Here is a 23708-nt window from a genome sequence, read left to right on the forward strand (position 1 = left end):
CTCATTTGAGTTTCAGGAAGAACATTCTGGGGAAACATGTGAGAGTGTAAAGAGACAAAAGACAAAGTTCTTGTTAAAGGCATGAAATTAGAAGATTTTGAACTTGTACAGGTGGAAATAGAACAGGAGCTAGATATTTCAGACCAGAGGACAGACGGATGTAGACCATGAGAAAGAAGAGTGTTTCCAGGAGACTGGGTCTGCCAACACTTTCAGTTTTCAGTACAGGAAACTGGTGCGAAGTAGGATGCTCCAACAAACTCATGGAATCAGTGATAGATAAATTCGGTCACTAAAACTAAGGCCTTCAATTTAAATGAATATACACTACTTAAAAAGAAAGCAAAACATGATATTTATTATGTAAACTAACAAATGTTTATTTAAATTTCCATTTAAAATATTTTCAAGTAAAAATATGTACAAAAATGGTTATAAAAAGGTTGAAGCAACTAGAAGCAAGACAGGTATAATACATATAAATACAACCAAAATTCAATTCAATGCAAAGTTGAATGACATCATATTGCACCAAAATTTATTCCATACAAAAGTACATGCATCAAGAGTTTCCATAAGATGAAAACACACTTATTTCATAGTATCTTACCACTTACACAAATAGCCCATAAACACCATCTGGCATTGTGATTGCGGTACCAGAACTCTCCCCAGAGGGGAATCATTTAGCTATAGAAGAATCCATTTTATTCACATATCACATGCTTGTGCAGGCATCAGTGCCAAGGAACCGTAAGAAACAACGCAATCCACAGATGAAAGTCTCTCTGCACTGTTTATATCTTCATAGATAAATATCTTAGTTCTACTAATATGATTGGAATGTAGATGCAGAAATAAAGTGCAGTTTCGCCCTTTAAGAATTTATCAATCAATGTAAGACATTGTATTAAATTTGTATAAAATACACACAATCCCCTTTACTAAGTTTCATGATCGCAATGCCAGAGTGAAGAAACTCTGCCTGAGTTGAGGACCAGTCAGGATATTGAGCATCACTCTTTCTCAGCTGGAGCTCTCTGTTCTTCTGTTTTCAATCACTAGACCAAACCCACGATGCCCCTGAAATTCTGGGAATGGTACAAGGTCGTAGCTAACGCATTCCAGATCCAAGTTAGGGATTTAGCTGGTCTATAAATTACAGTTTAAGCACAGATCAAAGAGATGGCTGCCAGCATAACCCTCAAGGGTAACCTGAGTTCCAAGACTTTCCCACTGGGCTAAATGGATTCCACTGTTGCAAATTATAAATGCTTGTCACAGAATATGAAAGATATTGAAATACATTCATAGATAGTACCTAATAATATGTTAATATAAACATAACAACACACGTATTATTCTACCCCTTGGCAACTGAAAATGAAGTTACCATTCCTAGGTCAAACTTTTAGACAAAGCTTTCTAAAACCATCTTCATAAAGTAAATCCAGATATGCTTACAATAAAAAGACATAAAAGATTCATCTTGAGATGAATTCTCAGTCAATAACTAAAAACCATTTCTACCAGTGCATCACTACCATGTAATCCATTCTACGCAAGCTCTACAAATATTGAGTCAAATCCTGTCAGAAAATTAAGACCCAATAAGTTTGCCCAAGTATTCAGTACAAGAGGCCATTTGTCTTGCCTTTTTCTGACAGGTGCATACTATAAAATCACAGGTAGCCAACATTTAGTATCAGTAAAAAACAACTACGTTTGTTCACCTGTTTGGCACAGGGAGAAAACAATGTATCTCATAGCATTAAATGATACAGTCTTAACACATATGATGCTTATATTTGCAAAGTTCCCAAATGTTGAGAAGTTCTAGTGAAAACTCATTACTATTGTGCAAAGATGAAAATTTGGAGCCAATGTCTGTATTCAAAATAACCAGAATATATTTTAAAGCAAAATATATCCTGATACTACTATAGATTCTAGGAACTGTCCTAAAAGAGTAAAGTGTTATTTCCTTTCTGAACATGAATAACATCAAAGGAAGAACTCAGTTCTCAAGACTTAAGTAGGAAATTTATAGAAATTTGATTTATACCAGTAGTAATAACATTCATGAGGAAAAACTATTAGGTAACAATTTTCTCCAAGAAGAGGATCAGATTACTTAAAATTGTTGGAGAATTCTGGTGGTTTGTGCAATAATCATAGTGATTTACATTGCTTTTCTTCTTTTCAGAGCAATAAGAAAGTTCTTTGGGGTAGTACTTGAAATAATTCATATGCATAGTCATTTAACATAGATCGTTTCAAGTGTAAGCATACATTCATGGGAACAATCTGTTTCCTTCAAAGTATGTTTCTACTTTGGAATGAAGGAGAAATTTTAGGGAAAAATTAATTCAGAAATCCTTTGAAATAAGACAGTTCAAACCTAGGACCAGGGAACCACATTGCATTGCTTCCCAGTGTGATATGACTGTGCTTCTAACTATGCATCTAATAAAGTTAATTAGAAGGAACATTTGATGTCTAAATTTTATAATACACATTTAAGTCAGACCACTCACAACCCAACAAATTATACAGCCTTAACATGCAAAGGCCTAATAGGTTTTCCCACAAGATGCTGTATGAAATACCCTGTCACACAAGGTACTCAAAATATAGTCACCATTGCAAAAGAGATACCTGTGCATTACTTTTTTTCCCCTTTGGCTTTCAGCATGGCTCTTTAAGGCTTCAACAAGAGGTAATAAGGACTTAGCAAGCAGTTCTCCTAACCAATACACCAATTCACTTGGAAGTCATACTTTTAAAAAAAATCAGTAGTGTATATGTTGAGGAAAAAAAAGTATGTTCACTTTGGAACAAGTGTGGCCCTCTGTATGGCTCTCAGATGCCTAATGCTCTACAGATTTGTGACGGAATTGTTAGCTGTAAAGCTGTAAAGGTGGTTATTGGTACTATAAATGTACGCTTGATTCAAGTACACTGAAACACACACATGTAACAGATAGCTATTAGGAGACTGTAACCATCCTCTGTGTGTTTTAAGGCCAATAGTAACAGAGAGGAGGGAGAAAAATAACTACCAAGAAAATAAAACTAATTGGTAGATTCCCGCTAAGAAAATCTAGGTAATTATATAAATTCATTGTTATGAGGTTGTAGAAGGGACAATTATCTCATAACATATGGAAAATTGGTGAATTTCCTGTGAGACCATGATTTATACTTTTGTGAATGTATACCTGATCTAAAATTAGACAAAATATTTATTTTTAGACACCAACTAATTTGAAAATACAAGGAAAGGAATAATTACATCCCAAAATTGACTATTAAAAATCATTTTTAAGTACAGTACTAATAAACTGAGGACTACCTAGAGATCATACTTTTAGCTATGATTATTATTATTATTTTTTTTTTTTTTTTGAGATGAAGTCTCACTCTTGTCCCCCAGGCAGGAGTGCAATGATGCAATCTCAGCTCACTGCAACCTCCACCCCCTGGGTTCAAGTGAGTCTCCTACCTCAGCCTCCCGAGTAGGATTACAGGCACCTGCCACCATGCCTGGCTAATTTTTGTATTATTTTTAGTAGAGATGGGGTTTCACCATGTTGGCCAGGCTGATCTCGAACTCCTGACCTCAGGTGATTAACCCACCTTGGCCTCCCACAGTGCTGGGATTACAGGCATGAGACACTGTGCCGGGCTTATTTAAAAATGTTTTTAAAGTACAGTACTAATAAACTAAGAACTACCTAAAGATCACACTTTTAGGTATTATCTATTTTAACATAGATTAAAAATACTGTTTATGGGAAAATTAAGCTTAAATACATGTCTAGGTAATCATTATTTTGCCTATATACAAGTAATGTAAACAGAAACTATCAAGGTGACCCATTATCTACTCTAATTTATATACACTATGAACTTCTTCCCAGTTATACAATGCCATATTTTAATCCCTGACTCTGAATGGTTAGGAAAGTAAAATATAACTCTGTAAACTTGATCAGCACTAATGTACAACATATTGTGAAGGGTAAAGTGAAACAAGAATATATTCAAGTAAAATTAAATGTCTTTCATGGGCATTCAAATCCCACATCTCTCTGTATTTCTTTCCAAACTAAGAAAAAGAGCTAAAATTAAAATCCCATCTATTATTTTTCTATAGTTCAGAATCAACATATAAAATATGATGAAAGTGAGACTATCTCCCTATATATCATATCATATATATTATGAGAAAGTCACTTGTTATATATGGACATTTCAATTAACTCATAACTTACATTTTTAAAAATACATCCTCCATACTTATTTCTAATAGAAAAAAATAGGAATTATTTTACTTTACTCACATGGACAAGGCAGATTTTGTGGGGGTAGAAGTATACACAACTTTGCTGGTCTTCTTCAACAAAATTAATACAGAATTTCTAATGCAAAATTAGGTTCAGGACCTCGAATGGAACATGTCTAAGTGAGAAGCACTGAAGCTTAGGTTTCATTAACTTCTTGGGAGATCCACCTATGCACAGCAAACAACTAATTTTTAATATTTCTCTGACTATATTGCATAACATTAAAATATTGTTACCTTCAGTCACATACTATCTTTCATTTCCTGATTCTCTGGCCTTCAGTTTTTTATCTTTCAATAACTTATACCTCAATTACAAAAGGTCAACTTTAACAAAGATCAGAGTTGCTCCCTTTCTTAGCAGTATATTCATCTGCAGATCGAGATAAAATAATGATTTTCCTGTAGACTGATCACAGTTCATGAGGAATTCTGTTATGTACTTATACTCTTGTTAACCCTTTATCGATGAGTCAAATTGTAATTGGGGAAACAATTTTACCAGACACATAAGACGAACAGGAAATCTGTTTCAACGTGAATATCTTAGTGTTGGAGAAACCGCCATGTATTGATAATGTAACCTAATAAACTGTCCAAATTTTGTGTCCACAGGGCTGAGGAGCTACAGTCTAAATGCATATGCATGTTTGGAACTGAAGTCAGCCATCTTCCCTAGGACAAATCTTTACTCTTCTAAAGAAAGACAAGAATAGGGTCTACTTTCAGCTAACCATTTATAATGGTTCAGTTTTCATTAGATCAAAGGAATATAATCTAATACTTTTTAAATGGGGTCAAAACAGTACTATGAGGAAAATATTTACTGTAAATATTTATAATTGTGTAAGGAGAATCATTCTTTTTAAAATCAAATTGTGTTTTAGCTTTAGAAGTCTTTACTGGATCTTTTAAAATTACAATTAAGTATTTGAGAATCCATCCCCACAAAAATTAAAAAATACTATATTAGTTATTTTAAACAGTATTCATTACTTTTACTTTCTATGTTATAATAAACTTATGTATATAAACATTTGAATATGCATGGTACAAAGTACAAGTACAGCACATGTAGTAGTATGTGCATGTGTGTGTGTGCATATTGTATAAAAATACGAAAAAAAATTTACTTATATAAAATATACATGTATATAAATAAGTGTGCAAGAGAGTTTTTGAATGAGAATCTGCTTTACATATTACCATTTTGAATGAAAATTATGAATATTAATTTCCTGATTAAAGGAACTCTGTGTCTTCTCATGATGAGTCCTAAAAATAAGCCAAAATACTACTTATTCTCCATCACTTTTTTTCTTAATTACTGGCTGACTTTTTTTTCTGCTTGAAATGGCATTACAATGGCAGGGAAATTTAATAATGTAAAAATCACTTTTGAAAATGAGAAAGAATAATTCTAGTTACCTTATAAATCAATACTTTTAAAGAGAAATTCAAATCAAAAATAAATAAATTAAATTCTGAGACCAATTTGCCACTGTGAATATAAGCACATTAACCCCAGGAATAGCCAAGAACTGCACAAACCTCTCTATGAGAATTTACCAGTCTTCTTTCATTTGGCAAGAAAAAGCTCAGGAAAAGTTTGCTTGTTTAAATTCTATGAGCCTAGTCTGTAGGGGAAAAAAATAGGAATATAAAATAAATTCTTACCTCCGGCAACACACGATAGGGAGAAATGTGGACAAATGAACAATATTTACTAGAAATAGGAATTATAAATCAAATTTTGAAAACCCTATGCTAAGGAAGGAAAGAGTTATTATAAATTCACTTAGAGACTCAAACGTTAGGTTCGGCTAAAGAAATGTCAGTCTTCGATATATATTAAATATTTTTAAGAACAAAATTGAAATTACTGAATTGGAAATGCTCCAAATTATAGGTCATCATTTATACTTTGGACAATTTTCTATGAACCCTATGTTTTCCTTTAATAATTTTAATTGGTATAATTCTTTCAAAAATCCTTATTTTCAAATGGACAAAAATTAAAGGATGAAACATACTCTGGCCATGACTAACCATTTTACCTTACATGTTTATAAATAACAGTTCAAAATTTCATCATTATATTGCTCTCATTTGTAAGTTCCACCATACACACACACACACACACACTTTTTGGAGATGGAGTCTCTCACCCAGGCTGTAGTGCAGTGGTACCATCTCGGCTCCCTGCAACCTCTACCTCCTGGGTTCAAGCAATTCTCCTGCCTCAGCCTCCTGAATAGCTGAGATTACCAGCATGCGCCACCATGCCCAGCTAATTTTGCATTTTTAGTAGAGACAGGGTTTCTCCATGTTGGTCGGGCTGGTCTAGAACTTCTGACCTCAGGTGATCCGCCTGCCTCGGCCTCCCAAAGTGCTGGGATTACAGGTGTAACCCACCATGCCTATCCCACAGTATTTTCTAATACTGGCATAACAACATCTTCTGAACACAAACACTCATCCACAGATTCTCATTCTTTCAATTTTCTTCTTATCAGTTATCTCTTTTGCAAGTTGAATGATAATTAAGGTGTGGAAATTACTGACAAAGACTAGATATAGAAGTGGAAATTTTCTAGAAACATCAGTTGTAAATCTTATTTAGTGGTGACATTTCTTTCTCAATTTTTATGTTAATATATGCCTTTTCCTAATTAATCTGGACAGTTTCATCTGAAGAGATATTTTAACAGAATATAAAATGTATAAAGAAAATGCACAAACTGTCAAAATTTATCATGATGTAAAAACAGCCATAAATTTAAAAAACTGTTCAGAATTACTAACATTGCATGTAGATATCATTACAGATATGGGACTATTATTTTGAACGTTTTCTTTGTTGGTGATTTCTCTCATGTTGACAATGTAATTTGAAGGTTTAGAAATGCATACGTTTAGATATACTCATCAGGGGTAAGTCATTAGTGAAATAGGTGGTTGTTCTTAAGAGGATTTAATACCAAACTTACTCTTGCTCTAAGATGTGTTATACACTTTCCTGATCAAACTGATGTGAATAAAATGACAGATAACTAAAACTTCCTGATAATGAATGACAAAACATCTGACATAATAAATTCTCAAGGATTTTTTACTCAAACATAATTCCTGGATGTGTCTCATAAACAGTAGCCCCTAGAAACTCTTCTTTAATGTATTCAACAATCCCCTCTGACCTTTGTTCAAAATGCTCTGGGTATAATCCATTAAAGCATGAGTGTTATCTAAATTGGTATCTAACGGGAAGCAATGCAATGTCAATGTAAAATAAATTTCTTTCTCTCCTCTTGGTCATAATCATGATGTATGCTCTTTTTCAGAACTGAAAACACTTTTCACAGTATAGTCATCTGTAGTGTGTAAAACCATGTTTACAGAACCCATATATACAGAAAAATCTCAGTCTTCAATTTGAAGGTTCTTTGCCATGCTAACATATGTTGTAGAGAATGACCACATAGTAATTGTCTAGTCGTTTCTCCTAACCCCAATAGGTAGGTATCAGAGACTCAAGAATTGTGTGACTCATAGAACAACCGCATATTCGCTTTCTATATAGAGTTATAACTAAATTTCTTAGAAATTAGTTTGAATATGCTAAAATATATGAATAGAAATAACTGACTCCTTTTGTTTATCACCGAAGTTGTAATTCTCTGGATTTTCAGAAAATGAAGTAAAAATCCCTATTATATGTCTCCCCTTGGGCAGATTGCCAAGATCTCAAGTCCATTAGTTCATAACTTATCTTCTTCTGGTACAACTTCCAGTATTATTTGTAATGTTCTGGTTATTCTCTCTACAAAGAAAGAAAAATAAATTAAAAATGCATGGAAATCAGATATGCATAAAAACAGCAAAATAGGAATTACTTTGGGTTGAATACCAAAAACACACAACTGTCTACTTCATAGAGCACTTTCAAGAATTTTTTACTTTATTAGAATCCTATCATGCTCAATTAATTTATTTGTCACTTCTGTAACTTCCCTTGATGGCTTCTCAGCAAGAATACATTAATATTTTGCATTCAAATAAGGATTTTTATTCATGGACCTGAAGGGTGAAAATATTTTGAGACAGTAGGACTAATATATAAATAAATGTTTAAAAATACACTTCATATTCAGCTTAAAATTGGTTTATTTTTTTGCACCTATGAGATTACAGTCAGTTCCTCAGAAGAATCAGAAGGAGAATCAGAATATAATTTTCATTCTCTAACTTGTAACATACTATGGAGAATATTGTCTTATCTCCTAGGGCCTAATATGCCTAATCAGTAGAATGAGAGACTAAATCAGTGATTCTCAAAGTGTGATCCCTGTACCAACAAAATTAGCATCACCTACCATATTAGAAATGCATCTTTGCAAGCTCAATCCTAGACCTACTAAATCAGAAACTGAAGATGGTGCCTAGTAGTCTGTAATTCTGATAGACACAAAAGTGTAGGAACTGAGGACATCTCGAGAGAGGCTGACTCCAGTGTTCAGAAGGAGGCCTACCTTTTTTCCTTCAGAACCATTGAGCTAGATAATTTCCAAGGTCATTTTATCTCAGCAGTTCTAGAACTCTATGACCTTGGTTTCTGGTTTCTGGTTTCTGGTTTCTGGTTTCTGGGGACATTAATTCTTGTTTGACTCTTTTTTTTTTTTTTTTTTTTTTTTTTTGAGACGGAGTTTCACTCTTGTTGCCCAGGTTAGAGTGCAATGGTGTGATCTCAGCTCACTGAAACCTCCACCTCCTGGATTCAAGTGATTCTCCTGCCTCAGCCTCCCAAGTAGCTGGGATTACAGGCATATGCCACCACACCAGGCTAATTTTGTATTTTTAGTAGAGATGGGGTTTCACCATGTTGATCTGGCTGGTCTTGAAATCCTGACCTCAAGTGATTTACCTGCCTCGACCTCCCAAAGTGCTGGGATTACAGGTGTGAATCACTGTGCCCAGCCAGTTTGCCTCTTATCTTTGTAATGAATTCCTACAGAACCTTTTCAACGTCCTGCTAGTCCTGGAGCCGTTTAGAGCCTGACCTCTTGATGGTTTCAGACCCAGATAGTCTTTCATCTGGACATAGAATATTTCTCCTCATTCATGGCTTGTTATCCGTAATAGCTCCTTTCAAGCCATATTTAATGACATTTAAAAAGGTATTTTTTTCAGGCAAGGCACAGTGGCTCATGCCTGTAATCCCAGCACTTTGGGAGGCCAAGGCAGGTGAATCGCCTGAGGTTGGGAGTTCGAGACCAACCCCAGTAACATGGAGAAACTCCATCTCTACTAAAAATACAAAATTAACTGAGTGCGATGGTGCATGCCTGTAATCCCAGCTACTCAGGAGGCTGAGGCAGGAGAATCACTTGAACCCAGGAGGCAGTGGTTACGGTGAGCCGAGTTTGCACCCTTACTCTTCAGCCTGGGCAACAAGAAAGAAACTCCATCTCAAAAAAAAAAAAAAAAAAAAAAGGTATTTTTTTCATCCTTTTCTTTCTGTGTTTGTCAAAGATGTTGTCCTCAGCCCATTAGTTTTACAGTCTACATTAATTGTAAAGGGCCCAGCACAGTCTCGGTAAATTATAAACTATATGTGAATGTTTCCTAAATAAACTGTATTTTACACAGCCCACTCTTTACATTGAGATGTAAGTGCAGCATAAGGGAGCACTCAAGAACATTTAAAGTCCATATTTTCAGAAAAGGGAAATGACAAAATTATTCTATCAAAATAGGCATTCTTGGGAAAAGGAAATATTAATAAATTGTAAAGAAAATGTAGCTTAAACAGAGAAGGGGCTAGGGATATGTGACAGTAGTTTAAAACAAACAAATAGAAAAATAAGAGATCTCAGGCATCTGCAATGGCCAAATGAAAAGCAGTGATGTTAAAGAGACATCATCTCCAGCCCTGCCTCCCTAAAGAGATCCTGCCCATAGCCTCCTGAACTAATCTCCATGACTGCCCTCCACACCCAACACGAAAACCTTTTCCAAAAGTGTCTCTCTATATTCAGGGATCCCCAGATGTCTGCTATCTTAGACATCTTGCTTCCGCATGTCATAACATGCCTCCATTCAGACAAATGAGGAGCAACTTAGATCCTGCTGCTTCCCTAATGTGTCATTCTCCTTCCTAAAAGGTTGGTTTGGGTCCATTATTCAGTAGCACATGGTCATAGAATCTCTACTCTGGTTTTGCACACTTTCTGCTATCTTTCCTCTTCCTTTGTGTTCAGTCAGCCCCGTTGACAATATCCAATGTATCTTGCTTATGTGATCTCTCTTGGAATCTCAGGATATGAATGACTTTCATTGTAATGAAGGCTTCTACAGAGTAATTGATTTTAACCATGAGTACCTGTTGGAGTCACACCAACTTTTCCTTCTAGATTTATCTTACAGCAGTGGACCAGACAGCGGTGCTCAAGAGAGTCAAGTATGTCTTTAAGGAAGCTTCCTGCATGCCTGGGAAAGCTGCAGAGCATGTGGCATTCAACTGCCATGTCTACATCCATGTTCAAAAACAGTCTTTCAGCTTTAAGGATAATCAACCCATGGTACTCTTTCTTTAAATAAAGATGTGTTAATGAGTCTGCATTTGGTGTTTTCAGTAACTGTAAGGTACAGGACCAAATAACAGTTGTAGTATTTTTAGCTTTACCTTTCATGTTCAGTGTTATTCTTGAAATAATTTGAAACAACAACTGGCCCTGAAAAATTTGATTTACCCAACCATACCTGGTACCAGCATGGGAACTACAGCAAAAATTGCCTACATTTTTGATGTAGCACAAGTCTATTTTTTTTTCTGGAAGTGTTCATAAGTATAATAGTATTTTTTTAAGGCTACAAATATTTTCACAAGCATGATCTCATTTTATCCTTACAATAAAGATAGTTTGGACCCCTAAGAAATGCAGGGAAGCTTAATTAATTTGCATATCACACCACAGTATTTGCGAACAGTCTGTTAAATGCATTATTCCGCTTTCAGTGACTTAACATAAATGAAGTTATCTTGACTGACTGTATGCAGCATATGCTTTTAGGACTCTCAAGTTGCAAACTCGCTGTCCACAAAGATGCATTACAGTCATTCTGCTGGTGTTTCCCAATCTGATTTTTGTAATTAAAGATTTTGTTTAAATAAGACTGTCCTCTATCTCTCTCCCTGAGCCAGAGGGACCCACTTCCAGTCACCCTACTCAACCCCGTGACAAGGTATGGCTGATAAATAGAGACAGCCAAGTAAAACAGCTGCTGTGAGCCCTGGCCCAGGTTTGCCAGGTCTTGCTATCTTTGTGTATTTGCATATGTCATTGGGGTATCTGCCCCTTTTTCCTCACGTGAGAAGCTTGTGTTTCTGTAAGTAAATAAATAATATAACTAACCCACCAGAAGAATAAACCACTCTGTCACAGATGGCAGAAAAAAGCTTTCTGTGTATCTCACCATTCCCTTAAGAGCATGTTTTCTTTTCTCCCTAGAAATGCTATCAAACAAAAAGTGGTTCAATACTGGCATCCTGTGGCTGGAGAGATTTATCAAATCTCTGAAAATCTCAGCTCCTCGGATTCTGAACATTCCCTGGCTGTCAGTTCTCAGCAGCCTTTCACCATTTTCTGAGTGCTATTTGGTTACCTCTCATTTTTCATGGAAACAACCTAGGTAAAATGTATTTTGATAGACTATCATTTTCACAGAGCTAATCTATTCATGCATTATCAGGGTAAAAATAAATGATAATATAAAGGTTATGGAATTTTACCAAATGAAAGGACATGATATTAAATCATTGAAAAAACTGCTCCAAGCACAGGCTCTTGGTCTCTAAGTTCACACTGAGTTTCTCTCTAACAAAAAGATCATAGAGTAGTTGAGAGAAGGGTCAGGGCACTGCCTCAGGATTCTGTTGTTTGTGTGTCTGTGTGTGAGTGTTTTGTTTTGGCCAAAGGCTAAGAAAATACTTCCTATTGCAGCAATAAATATTATGAATTTTCTTTATTTTACTACAAGAATGCTGCCTCAGAGAAAAATCAAACAAAATTACGGAGGACTATTGCTTTTTGCTACTCACTTTCAAGGCAGCTATAAAGATAAAGAGTTACAATGATCGCAGTTTAAAAGCAGAATTGCCATGCTCCCTGGTAAGACTTAATGGCATTTTTGAGAACCAAATAACTATTATGGGACTACTCCATTGCTGCTAGTTTCACAAATGGCTAACACTAAATTTGGAGGCCTTGGAAATGTTCAAAACATCATTAGAGACAGAAAAATAGGAAAAAACTTTAAAATTACATGAACACCAAAAGACATCAATGAGGGATCAAGCATGAAAACTGCTTGTTGGGATGAACTGACAAAGAAATAATGCAAAGTACACACGTGTTTGTTAGCAAGAGGAAAGGACTATTAGAGTTGGCTGACTCCAAACAGGAGAAACAAAATGCCTGCTAAAGTGGGATGGAACAATGGCTTTCCTCTTTAATCACACTCCCTCTCATTCTAGTCTAACTCTAGGACCACCAGCTCTTTCTTCCTCAATTCTGTTAATTTTCTGTGCTGCTCAGGGGTTTTAACTATCTCAGTTAGTATGGGAGACAGACATAGATCTCACAGCAATGAGTGCTAATCTGTCCTAAATGTTAGCAATGAATAAAGCAATCCTAATGGTAAATGGTATTTAGTAAGATCCCTTTTCCTTCCGAATAGGCTCTATCTTTAGTGTTTAGAACAAAGAGAACTTAAAAACATTCCACAGAAAACTAGTGTGATCTGAGAAGAAATAGAGATTAAATACTCAGTTAAGGCAATCAGTGCGCCTGTGTCAGCCATAAAGCACCTCATTTGTATAGTAACATTTCTTTGGGGAAACGAAATACAGATATAAATAGTAGTATAAGATCTAAAGATGCAAAATTCCAATTGAATGCTAATAAAAGGTATTAACAAAACTGCTTTAAAAGACTGACTTCTCAATCCGGTTTGCCAGTATTTTATTGAGGATTTTTGCATCGATGTTCATCAGGGATATTGGTCTAAAATTCTCTTTTTTTGTTGTGTCTCTGCCAGGCTTTGGTATCAGGATGATGTTGGCCTCATAAAATGAGTTAGGGAGGATTCCCTCTTTTTCTATTGATTGGAATAGTTTCAGAAGGAATGGTACCAGCTCCTCCTTGTACCTCTGGTAGAATTCAGCTGTGAATCCATCTGGTCCTGGACTTTTTTTGGTTGGTAGGCTATTAATTATTGCCTCAATTTCAGAGCCTACTATTGGTCTATTCAGGGATTCAACTTCTTCCTGGTTTAGTCTTGGAAGAGTGTAAGTGTCCAGGAAATTATCCATTTCTTCTAGATTTTCCAGTTTATTTGCGTAGAGGTGTTTATAGTATTCTCTGATGGTAGTTTGTATTTCTGTGGGGTCGGTGGTGATATCCCCTTTATCATTTTTAATTGCGTCGATTTGATTCTTCTCTCTTTTCTTCTTTATTAGTCTTGCTAGTGGTCTGTCAATTTTGTTGATCTTTTCAAAAAACCAACTCCTGGATTCATTGATTTTTTGGAGGGTTTTTTGTGTCTCTATCTCCTTCAGTTCTGCTCTGATCTTAGTTATTTCTTGCCTTCTGCTAGCTTTCGAATGTGTTTGCTCTTGCTTCTCTAGTTCTTTTAATTGCGATGTTAGAGTGTCAATTTTAGATCTTTCCTGCTTTCTCTTGTGGGCATTTAGTGCTATAAATTTCCCTCTACACACTGCTTTAAATGTGTCCCAGAGATTCTGGTATGTTGTATCTTTGTTCTCATTGGTTTCAAAGAACATCTTTATTTCTGCCTTCATTTCGTTATGTACCCAGTAGTCATTCAGGAGCAGGTTGTTCAGTTTCCATGTAGTTGAGCGGTTTTGATTGAGTTTCTTAGTCCTGAGTTCTAATTTGATTGCACTGTGGTCTGAGAGACAGTTTGTTATAATTTCTGTTCTTGTACATTTGCTGAGGAGTGCTTTACTTCCAATTACGTGGTCAATTTTGGAGTAAGTACGATGTGGTGCTGAGAAGAATGTATATTCTGTTGATTTGGGGTGGAGAGTTCTATAGATGTCTATTAGGTCTGCTTGCTGCAGAGATGAGTTCAATTCCTGGATATCCTTGTTAACTTTCTGTCTCGTTGATCTGTCTAATGTTGACAGTGGAGTGTTGAAGTCTCCCATTATTATTGTATGGGAGTCTAAGTCTCTTTGTAAGTCTCTAAGGACTTGCTTTATGAATCTGGGTGCTCCTGTATTGGGTGCATATATATTTAGGATAGTTAGCTCTTCCTGTTGAATTGATCCCTTTACCATTATGTAATGGCCTTCTTTGTCTCTTTTGATCTTTGATGGTTTAAAGTCTGTTTTATCAGAGACTAGTATTGCAACCCCTGCTTTTTTGTGTTCTCCATTTGCTTGGTAAATCTTCCTCCATCCCTTTATTTTGAGCCTATGTATGTCTCTGCGTGTGAGATGGGTCTCCTGAATACAGCAGACTGATGGATCTTGACTCTTTATCCAGTTTGCCAGTCTGTGTCTTTTAATTGGAGCATTTAGTCCATTTACATTTAAGGTTAAGATTGTTATGTGTGAACTTGATCCTGCCATTATGATATTAACTGGTTATTTTGCTCGTCCTAGCCTTGATGGTCTTTACATTTTGGCATGTTTTTGCAATGGCTGGTACCAGTTGTTCCTTTCCATGTTTAGTGCTTCCTTCAGGGTCTCTTGTAAGGCAGGCCTAGTGGTGACAAAATCTCTAAGCATTTGCTTATCTGTAAAGGATTTTATTTCTCCTTCACTTATGAAACTAAGTTTGGCTGGATATAAAATTCTGGGTTTAAAATTCTTTTCTTTAAGAATGTTGAATATTGGCCCCCACTCTCTTCTGGCTTGAAGAGTTTCTGCCGAGAGATCTGCTGTTAGTCTGATGGGCTTCCCTTTGTGAGTAACCCGACCTTTCTCTCTGGCTGCCCTTAAGATTTTTTCCTTCATTTCAACTTTGGTGAATCTGGCAATTATGTGTCTTGGAGTTGCTCTTCTCGAGGAGTATCTTTGTGGCGTTCTCTGTATTTCCTGGATTTGAATGTTGGCCTGCCCTATTAGGTTGGGGAAGTTCTCCTGGATGATATCCTGAAGAGTGTTTTCCAACTTGGTTCCATTTTCCCCCTCACTTTCAGGCACCCCAATCAGACGTAGATTTGGTCTTTTTACATAATCCCATACTTCTTGCAGGCTTTGTTCATTTCTCTTTCTTCTTTTTTCTTTTGGTTTCTCTTCTCGCTTCATTTCATTCATTTGATCTTCCATCGCTGACATTCTTTCTTCCAGTTGATCGAGACGGTTACTGAAGCTTGTGCATTTGTCACGTATTTCTCGTGCCATGGTTTTCGTCTCTTTCATTTCGTTTGTGAGCTTCTCTGCATTAATTACTCTAGCCATCAATTCTTCCACTTTTTTTTCAAGATTTTTAGTTTCTTTGCGCTGGGTACGTAATTCCTCCTTTAGCTCTGAGAAATTTGATGGACTGAAGCCTTCTTCTCTCATCTCGTCGAAGTCATTCTCCGTCCAGCTTTGATCCGTTGCTGGCGATGAGCTGCGCTCCTTTGCCGGGGGAGATGCACTCTTATTTTTTGAATTTCCAGCTTTTCTGCCCTGCTTTTTCCCCATCTTTGTGGTTTTATCTGCCTCTGGTCTTTGATGATGGTGATGTACTGATGGGGTTTTGGTGTAGGTGTCCTTCCTGTTTGATAGCTTTCCTTCTAACAGTCAGGATCCTCAGCTGTAGGTTGTAGCTGTAGGAGATTGCTTGAGGTCCACTCCAGACCCTGTTTGCCTGGGTATCAGCAGCAGAGGCTGCAGAAGATAGAATATTTCTGAACAGCGAGTGTACCTGTCTGATTCTTGCTTTGGAAGCTTCCTCTCAGGGGTGTACTCCACCCTGTGAGGTGTGGTGTGTCAGACTGCCCCTAGTGGGGGATGTCTCCCAGTTAGGCTACTCGGAGGTCAGGGACCCACTTGAGCAGGGAGTCTGTCCCTTCTCAGATCTCAACCTCCGTGTTGGGAGATCCACTGCTCTCTTCAAAGCTGTCAGACAGAGTCGTTTGCGTCTGCAGAGCTGCTGCGTTTGTATTATTTACTGTGCCCTGTCCCCAGAGGTGGAGTCTACAGAGACAGGCAGGTTTCCTTGAGCTGCTGTGAGCTTCAGCAGCACATCAAAAAGCTTATCCACCATGATCAAGTGGGCTTCATCCCTGGGATGCAAGGCTGGTTCAACATTCGCAAATCAATAAACATAATCCAGCATATAAACAGAACCAAAGACAAGAACCACATCATTATCTCAATAGATGCAGAAAAGGCTTTTGACAAAATTCAACAGCCCTTCATGCTAAAAACGCTCAGTAAATTCGGTATTGATGGAACGTACCTCAAAATAATAAGAGCTATTTATGACAAACCCACAGCCAATATCATACTGAATGGGCAAAAACTGGAAAAATTCCCTTTGAAAACTGGCACAAGACAGGGATGCCCTCTCTCACCACTCCTATTCAACATAGTGTTGGAAGTTCTGGCTAGGGCAATCAGGCAAGAGAAAGAAATCAAGGGGATTCAGTTAGGAAAAGAAGAAGTCAAATTGTCCCTGTTTGCAGACGACATGATTGTATATTTAGAAAACCCTATTGTCTCAGCCCAAAATCTCCTTAAGCTGATCAGCAACTTCAGCAAAGTCTCAGGATACAAAATTAATGTGCAAAAATCACAAGCATTCTTATACACCAGTGACAGTCAAACAGAGAGCCAAATCAGGAATGAACTTCCATTCACAATTGCTTCAAAGAGAATAAAATACCTAGGAATCCAACTTACAAGGGATGTAAAGGACCTCTTCAAGGAGAACTACAAACCACTGCTCAGTGAAATCAAAGAGGACACAAACAAATGGAAGAACATACCATGCTCATGGATAGGAAGAATCAATATCGTGAAAATGGCCATACTGCCCAAGGTAATTTATAGATTCAATGCCATCCCCATCAAGCTACCAATGAGCTTCTTCACAGAATTGGAAAAAACTGCTTTAAAGTTCATATGGAACCAAAAAAGAGCCCGCATCTCCAAGACAATCCTAAGTCAAAAGAACAAAGCTGGAGGCATCACGCTACCTGACTTCAAACTATACTACAAGGCTACAGTAACCAAAACAGCATGGTACTGGTACCAAAACAGAGATATAGACCAATGGAACAGAACAGAGTCCTCAGAAATAATACCACACATCTACAGCCATCTGATCTTTGACAAACCTGAGAGAAACAAGAAATGGGGAAAGGATTCCCTATTTAATAAATGGTGCTGGGAAAACTGGCTAGCCATAAGTAGAAAGCTGAAACTGGATCCTTTCCTTACTCCTTATACGAAAATTAATTCAAGATGGATTAGAGACTTAAATGTTAGACCTAATACCATAAAAATCCTAGAGGAAAACCTAGGTAGTACCATTCAGGACATAGGCATGGGCAAAGACTTCATGTCTAAAACACCAAAAGCAACGGCAGCAAAAGCCAAAATTGACAAATGGGATCTCATCAAACTAAAGAGCTTCTGCACAGCAAAAGAAACTACCATCAGAGTGAGCAGGCAACCTACAGAATGGGAGAAAATTTTTGCAATCTACTCATCTGACAAAGGGCTAATATCCAGAACCTACAAAGAACTCAAACAAATTTACAAGAAAAAAACAAACAACCCCATCCAAAAGTGGGCAAAGGATATGAACAGACATTTCTCAAAAGAAGACATTCATACAGCCAACAGACACATGAAAAAATGCTCATCATCACTGGCCATCAAAGAAATGCAAATCAAAACCACAATGAGATACCATCTCACACCAGTTAGAATGGCGATCATTAAAAAGTCAGGAAACAACAGGTGCTGGAGAGGATGTGGAGAAATAGGAACACTTTTACACTGTTGGTGGGATTGTAAACTAGTTCAACCATTATGGAAAACAGTATGGCGATTCCTCAAGGATCTAGAACTAGATGTACCATATGACCCAGCCATCCCATTACTGGGTATATACCCAAAGGATTATAAATTAGGCTGCTATAAGGACACATGCACACGTATGTTTATTGCAGCACTATTCACAATAGCAAAGACTTGGAATCAACCCAAATGTCCATCAGTGATAGATTGGATTAAGAAAATGTGGCACATATACACCATGGAATACTATGCAGCCATAAAAAAGGATGAGTTTGTGCCCTTTGTAGGGACATGGATGCAGCTGGAAACCATCATTCTTAGCAAACTATCACAAGAACAGAAAACCAAACACCGCATGTTCTCACTCGTAGGTGGGAACTGAACAATGAGATCACTTGGACTCGGGAAGGGGAACATCACACACTGGGGTCTATCATGGGGAGGGGGGAGGGGGGAGGGATTGCATTGGGAGTTATACCTGATGTAAATGACGAGTTGATGGGTGCAGCACACCAACATGGCACAAGTATACATATGTAGCAAACCTGCACGTTGTGCACATGTACCCTACAACTTGAAGTTTAATAATAACAAATAAATTTAAAAAAAAAAAAAAAAAAAGACTGACTTCTCAATGAGTCTGCATAGCACACTAGAGATTCAATATGCATATCAAGGGTTTTGGTTGTTTGTTTTCTAGTAACACTGCCATTATTTATTAATAATTTAACCAGAAATCTCCCTAACCTTTTAACTGGAATTTAAAAAATTAATTATGGTAAAGTAAGTAAATTAAAACAAAGAAAAAGTATGAAAGCTATGTTCTAAACTCACCAAATTCACCAGCGAGAATAGATCTGCCCTTCTGGCTATATTTGTGACCTACCTGCCCCCCTCCCTTCCACAAGGGATCCAGTCTAGAAAGAGCATGAACTTAGAAGTCCAGCAGATGTGGGTTCAATTCCTAGTTCTATGGTTTAAAATATGTACACTCAAAAATAAATTATCCATTTTTCTGAGCCCTGGTTTTCTCATCTGGACTTGGGAATAACAACACCTTACCCATCAACCTTGTTGAGGATTGCTTGAGATGATCATGTAGGGGAAAGGATTCAGGAGAGCCTCTGACAGACAGACAAGCTTTCAACACAGGTTATTCATAAGCACGCTTCCTACCTAATGATCTACTATGTTTTCTCCTCCCCCAATTTAACTGGTCACCAAGTCTTGCTGGTTTTTCCTTTTAGTATATTTCACTTTCTCTCAGACCCTGCTGATACTGCCTATCTTCAGAACCCCCCTCAATTCTCAACAGGATTGCTGCAGTAACCACCAAAGTCGATATTCTGTCTTCAGCCCCAACCTATCTTAATCCATCCTCTCAACCCCCAGGGTGACTCTCCTAAAATATAAAACTGCCTGAGTTTGACTTTCAGCTACTCTACTTTATATCTGTATGACTTGGAACAAGTGACCTGAATTCTCTCATGCTATAATTCAAAGCCTATTAAATGGGGATAATAATTTTTCCTACCTCAGTAGGATATTATAAGAATTAAATAAAGTCTTGTTCCCCTCCCTGTGTCCATGTGTTCTCACTGTTCAACTCACACTTATGAGTGAGAACATGTGGTGTTTGGTTTTCTGTTCCTGTGTTAGTTTGCTGAGAATAATGGCTTCCAGCTTCATCTATGTCCCTGCAAAGGATATTAACTCATTGTTTTTTATGGCTGCATAGTATTCTACGGTATACATGTGCCACATTTTCCTTATCCAGTCTATCATTGATGGGCATTTGGGTTGGTTCCAAGTTTTTGCTATCATAAATAGTGCTGCAATAAACATACGTGTGCATGTGTCTTTATAGTAGAATGATTTATAATCCATTGGGTATATACCCAGTAATGGGATTACTGGGCCAAATGATACTTCTGGTTCTAGATCCTTGAAGAATTGCCACACTGTTTTCCACAATGGTTGAACTAATTTACACTCCCACCATAGCACATGTATACCTATGTAACAAACCTGCACATTCTGCACATATATTCCATAACTTAAAGTAAAATTTTAAAAAAAGAATTAAATGAAGTCATACACGTGCACACACATGTGGAAGCTGCTATTGTTCTCTTCTTTGTTCTTGTTATTATAATCCTTCATGAGGCACCCTTCCTTTTAGGGTACTGCACAGTCATAATGTTTAAGGCATTTGCAGGCCACTGCCTAACTCCCCAACAAATCTTATGTCACTCATCAAGTTACATGTTATGATATAGAATCACCAAACTGCATTCAACCCAGAAGGAAAATAATTAGGTTAGTAAGGGATTCAAAGAGAGATTAGGTCGTTTAGAGAACTACTGATAAAATTTCATCTAAAACAAAACTGTTTCTCCTAAGAAGTGATTAAGGAAGCCCAAACTAATATCCTGAAAGGATTCAATGGCTGTACCCTAAATGTCCTTCCTGCCAAAAAGTAGTTCCAATTAAAACGCCATAATGTTCTCAAATCATCAATTATGCCACTTACATTTTTAAATGTTAAGTATATTATGTATGTACACCTTTATGGGTTTTCTACATGGTGTTGCACAATGTCCTGAAAGTATTTAAAATTCTTACCTGACATTATTCTAAACCACTTGGGTTTCTTGTCCCATATAATAAAGAGATAATATGCAGGCACTCCAGTCAGAGTGATGATAAAGCCAATCCCTGTACTAAATGGGTCCGAATAGAGGGAAAGGGCAACCATGAAGAGGCATGTGAAGGAAAACAAAGCTGGGATGAACAGTGGAACCTGGAACACAAAACACAAAAAAGTCACTTCAAACATGTTCAAGCAACAGAAGTTGGGTTTGAGATGAGCATGTCAGTCATAACATATACTTTAGTGATATGCTGTAGTCATGCGACCAGGTGATAGGCACCAACGTGCCTTACCTTAACAGCAAAGTCTCTTTCATGGTGCACAGATAATGTATTACATGTACTCCCGGCCGGGTGCAGTGGCTCACGCCTGTAATCCCAGCACTTTGGGAGGCCGAGGCGGGTGGATCACGAGGTCAGGAGATCGAGACCATCCTGGCTAACACGGTGAAACCCTGTCTCTACTAAAAATAAAAATAAAAATAAAAAAATTAGCCGGGCATGGTGGCAGGGGCCTGTAGTCCCAGCTACTTGGGAGGCTGAGGCAGGAGAATGGCGTGAACCCGGGAGGTGGAGCTTGCAGTGAGTGGAGATGGCGCCACTGCACTCCAGCCTGGGTGACAGAGCCAGACTCCATCTCAGAAAAAAAAAAAAAAAAAACATTAAATGTACTCCCTTAAATGTCTTAAATGTAATTCAACTTAAATTGTTTTTAATTCTTTGGATAGAACAAAATCTAAGGACAAAAAAGGATATTTTATTAGAGATGTTCTGTTGGAATTATTTTACTAGTTAAATGCCATGATGATTATGGTTTTGATTTTAAAAGACTGGCTCTTTGATAATTATAATTAGAACCCACTTTAATGTGGAGTCAAGAGCACCGACTGCTTGTTACATGTTAAAGTCTTCCAGTGCATATTGATTTTCTGTTGAGATTCACAATAAGAACTGACAGGAAGAAAACAAGCCAACTCCTATTCAACCGCTAATAAAGATGCCGCCAGCATTAGGCAATGAATATTATTAGAAACAAATCCTGACAACATGACTGACAACATTATCTATGCCATTTCTTAAAAACAAATAAATGATGAGGTCAAATCAATCTGTGAGTCAAGTCTGAAGAAGATGACAAGCTTCTTCTCCAGTCCTCCAAAACAGAAATGCTTACTTATGGGAAATAGGTATTAAGTGGTAAACTCATAGATCTTCTCTTTCCCTGTATACTTTACATTTCTATTCCTTTTAGAGTATATAATATAGAGAAAGAGCAATGTAACAAATCACAACATTTAAGTACTTAAAATGCCTATTTTGTAAAGGCAAATTCCTTTTTGGAATTGGCATTAACGAAGTATCTCCCTTACTCCTTCTCACCACAGCTGTCCACAACTCCAGCATACAGACAGACAGAAGTAGCCCATACTTTGAGTGTATCAGGTCATTGAACACATTCATGAAAAATCAACATACCAAACATTCATTCATACCGTCATTTTTCAAAAATGTGACATACAAAGTTCAGCATGTCACATAAAAAATTGGATGCACTATTTTTTTCCAACTTAAAATAAATCCAACAGGAAAGCACTGCCTGCAAGAGTTAAACATTTTTATTCCACAGATGCTGCCCCCAGCCCAACCTGCCCATCAGTAAGTTATGACAAAGGGAGGACTAGGTATTAGGAGAAAGATTTATGTAAACCCATCAAGATTGCTGAGGTTACCTTGAAAGGACGATGCATATCTGGGCATTTGTATCGAAGATAAATCAGCCCAGCAACTGCCAGCCCAATAAAAAGCCACCTGGCAAAACTGAGGAAATTCAAAAGACTGTCGAGGTCTCCAGAGAAGAGCATTATCATTGTCAAAGGGTGCTGAGGGGGGAAAGGGAAGCAAGCTTGGTGAATTCAGTGAAAGCACAGATGATTAACAACAGAAACCTCACTAGGCATTATGACCATTTTCAAATAATTATTTATACCAATAAATTATCATTATAGTTAAAACCTGGATTTGACTAATCTTTTTCCTATAATCTGCTGTCTTAATCCATTTACACACCAGTAACAGTATGAGAGTGATATGGCCATTATACTTTATTCAAGTGGAATTCTGTATGAATGTTGTGTTTTGTTTTTAGTTCCTTTTGCATTTGAGAGAAGATAATATGTTTTCAAAGAGTAAAAGAAAGGGTACTCAATGACTCAAAATTGAAAGACTCAAAGATTGAGATGATTAGTAAATAACCAATAATAAACAGTAAAAAAGACCCAACTGGAAGATTTACAGAAAGCTCTGCAAATGCTCTGATGAGCTCTTGGCTATCCACACCCAGGAAATACAGACACTCATGGGTGATTCTGTTGGCTGTTGATTGCAAAACATTGAACTTTTTTCCTCCACATTTACTCTCCTGGTGTGCTTGTTGTGTGTGACCCTCAAGACCACGGAGAAGAATGAAGCACAGAGATCAGCTTAGCAAGTCTCTGCAGCTGCACATGCCAAGGACAGCACGACTGATAGCAGAGGCTTAAAATGAAAGCCCTCTTCACGGAATAATACATTCTGTTCCCACAAGTGACGTTAAAGTCCAGATTCTGCACAGAGGGTACACATACTTTTAAAAGAAATTTCAAGGAAACGTTCTGAAACAAATTA

The 23708-nt window shown here is 37.1% G+C and overlaps 1 protein-coding gene across 1 annotated transcript in view; it reads right to left on the reverse strand.

The window, feature by feature from the left end:
• Positions 1 to 355: 355 nt before the first annotated feature.
• Positions 356 to 23708, reverse strand: part of SLC7A11 (solute carrier family 7 member 11) — an 83919-nt gene continuing 60566 nt past the window's right edge. Inside the window, exons 10-12 of the mRNA XM_007999807.3 lie at positions 22775 to 22924; positions 21018 to 21195; positions 356 to 8168 (exon numbers count right to left, since the gene is read on the reverse strand). Coding sequence (XP_007997998.1) covers positions 8107 to 8168; positions 21018 to 21195; positions 22775 to 22924 — 390 coding nt within the window. The 3' untranslated portion in view covers positions 356 to 8106. The remainder of the gene's footprint in view (positions 8169 to 21017; positions 21196 to 22774; positions 22925 to 23708) is intronic.

This window comes from Chlorocebus sabaeus, chromosome 7 (assembly GCF_047675955.1).
Source record: "Chlorocebus sabaeus isolate Y175 chromosome 7, mChlSab1.0.hap1, whole genome shotgun sequence".
Taxonomy (NCBI): Eukaryota; Metazoa; Chordata; class Mammalia; order Primates; family Cercopithecidae; genus Chlorocebus; species Chlorocebus sabaeus.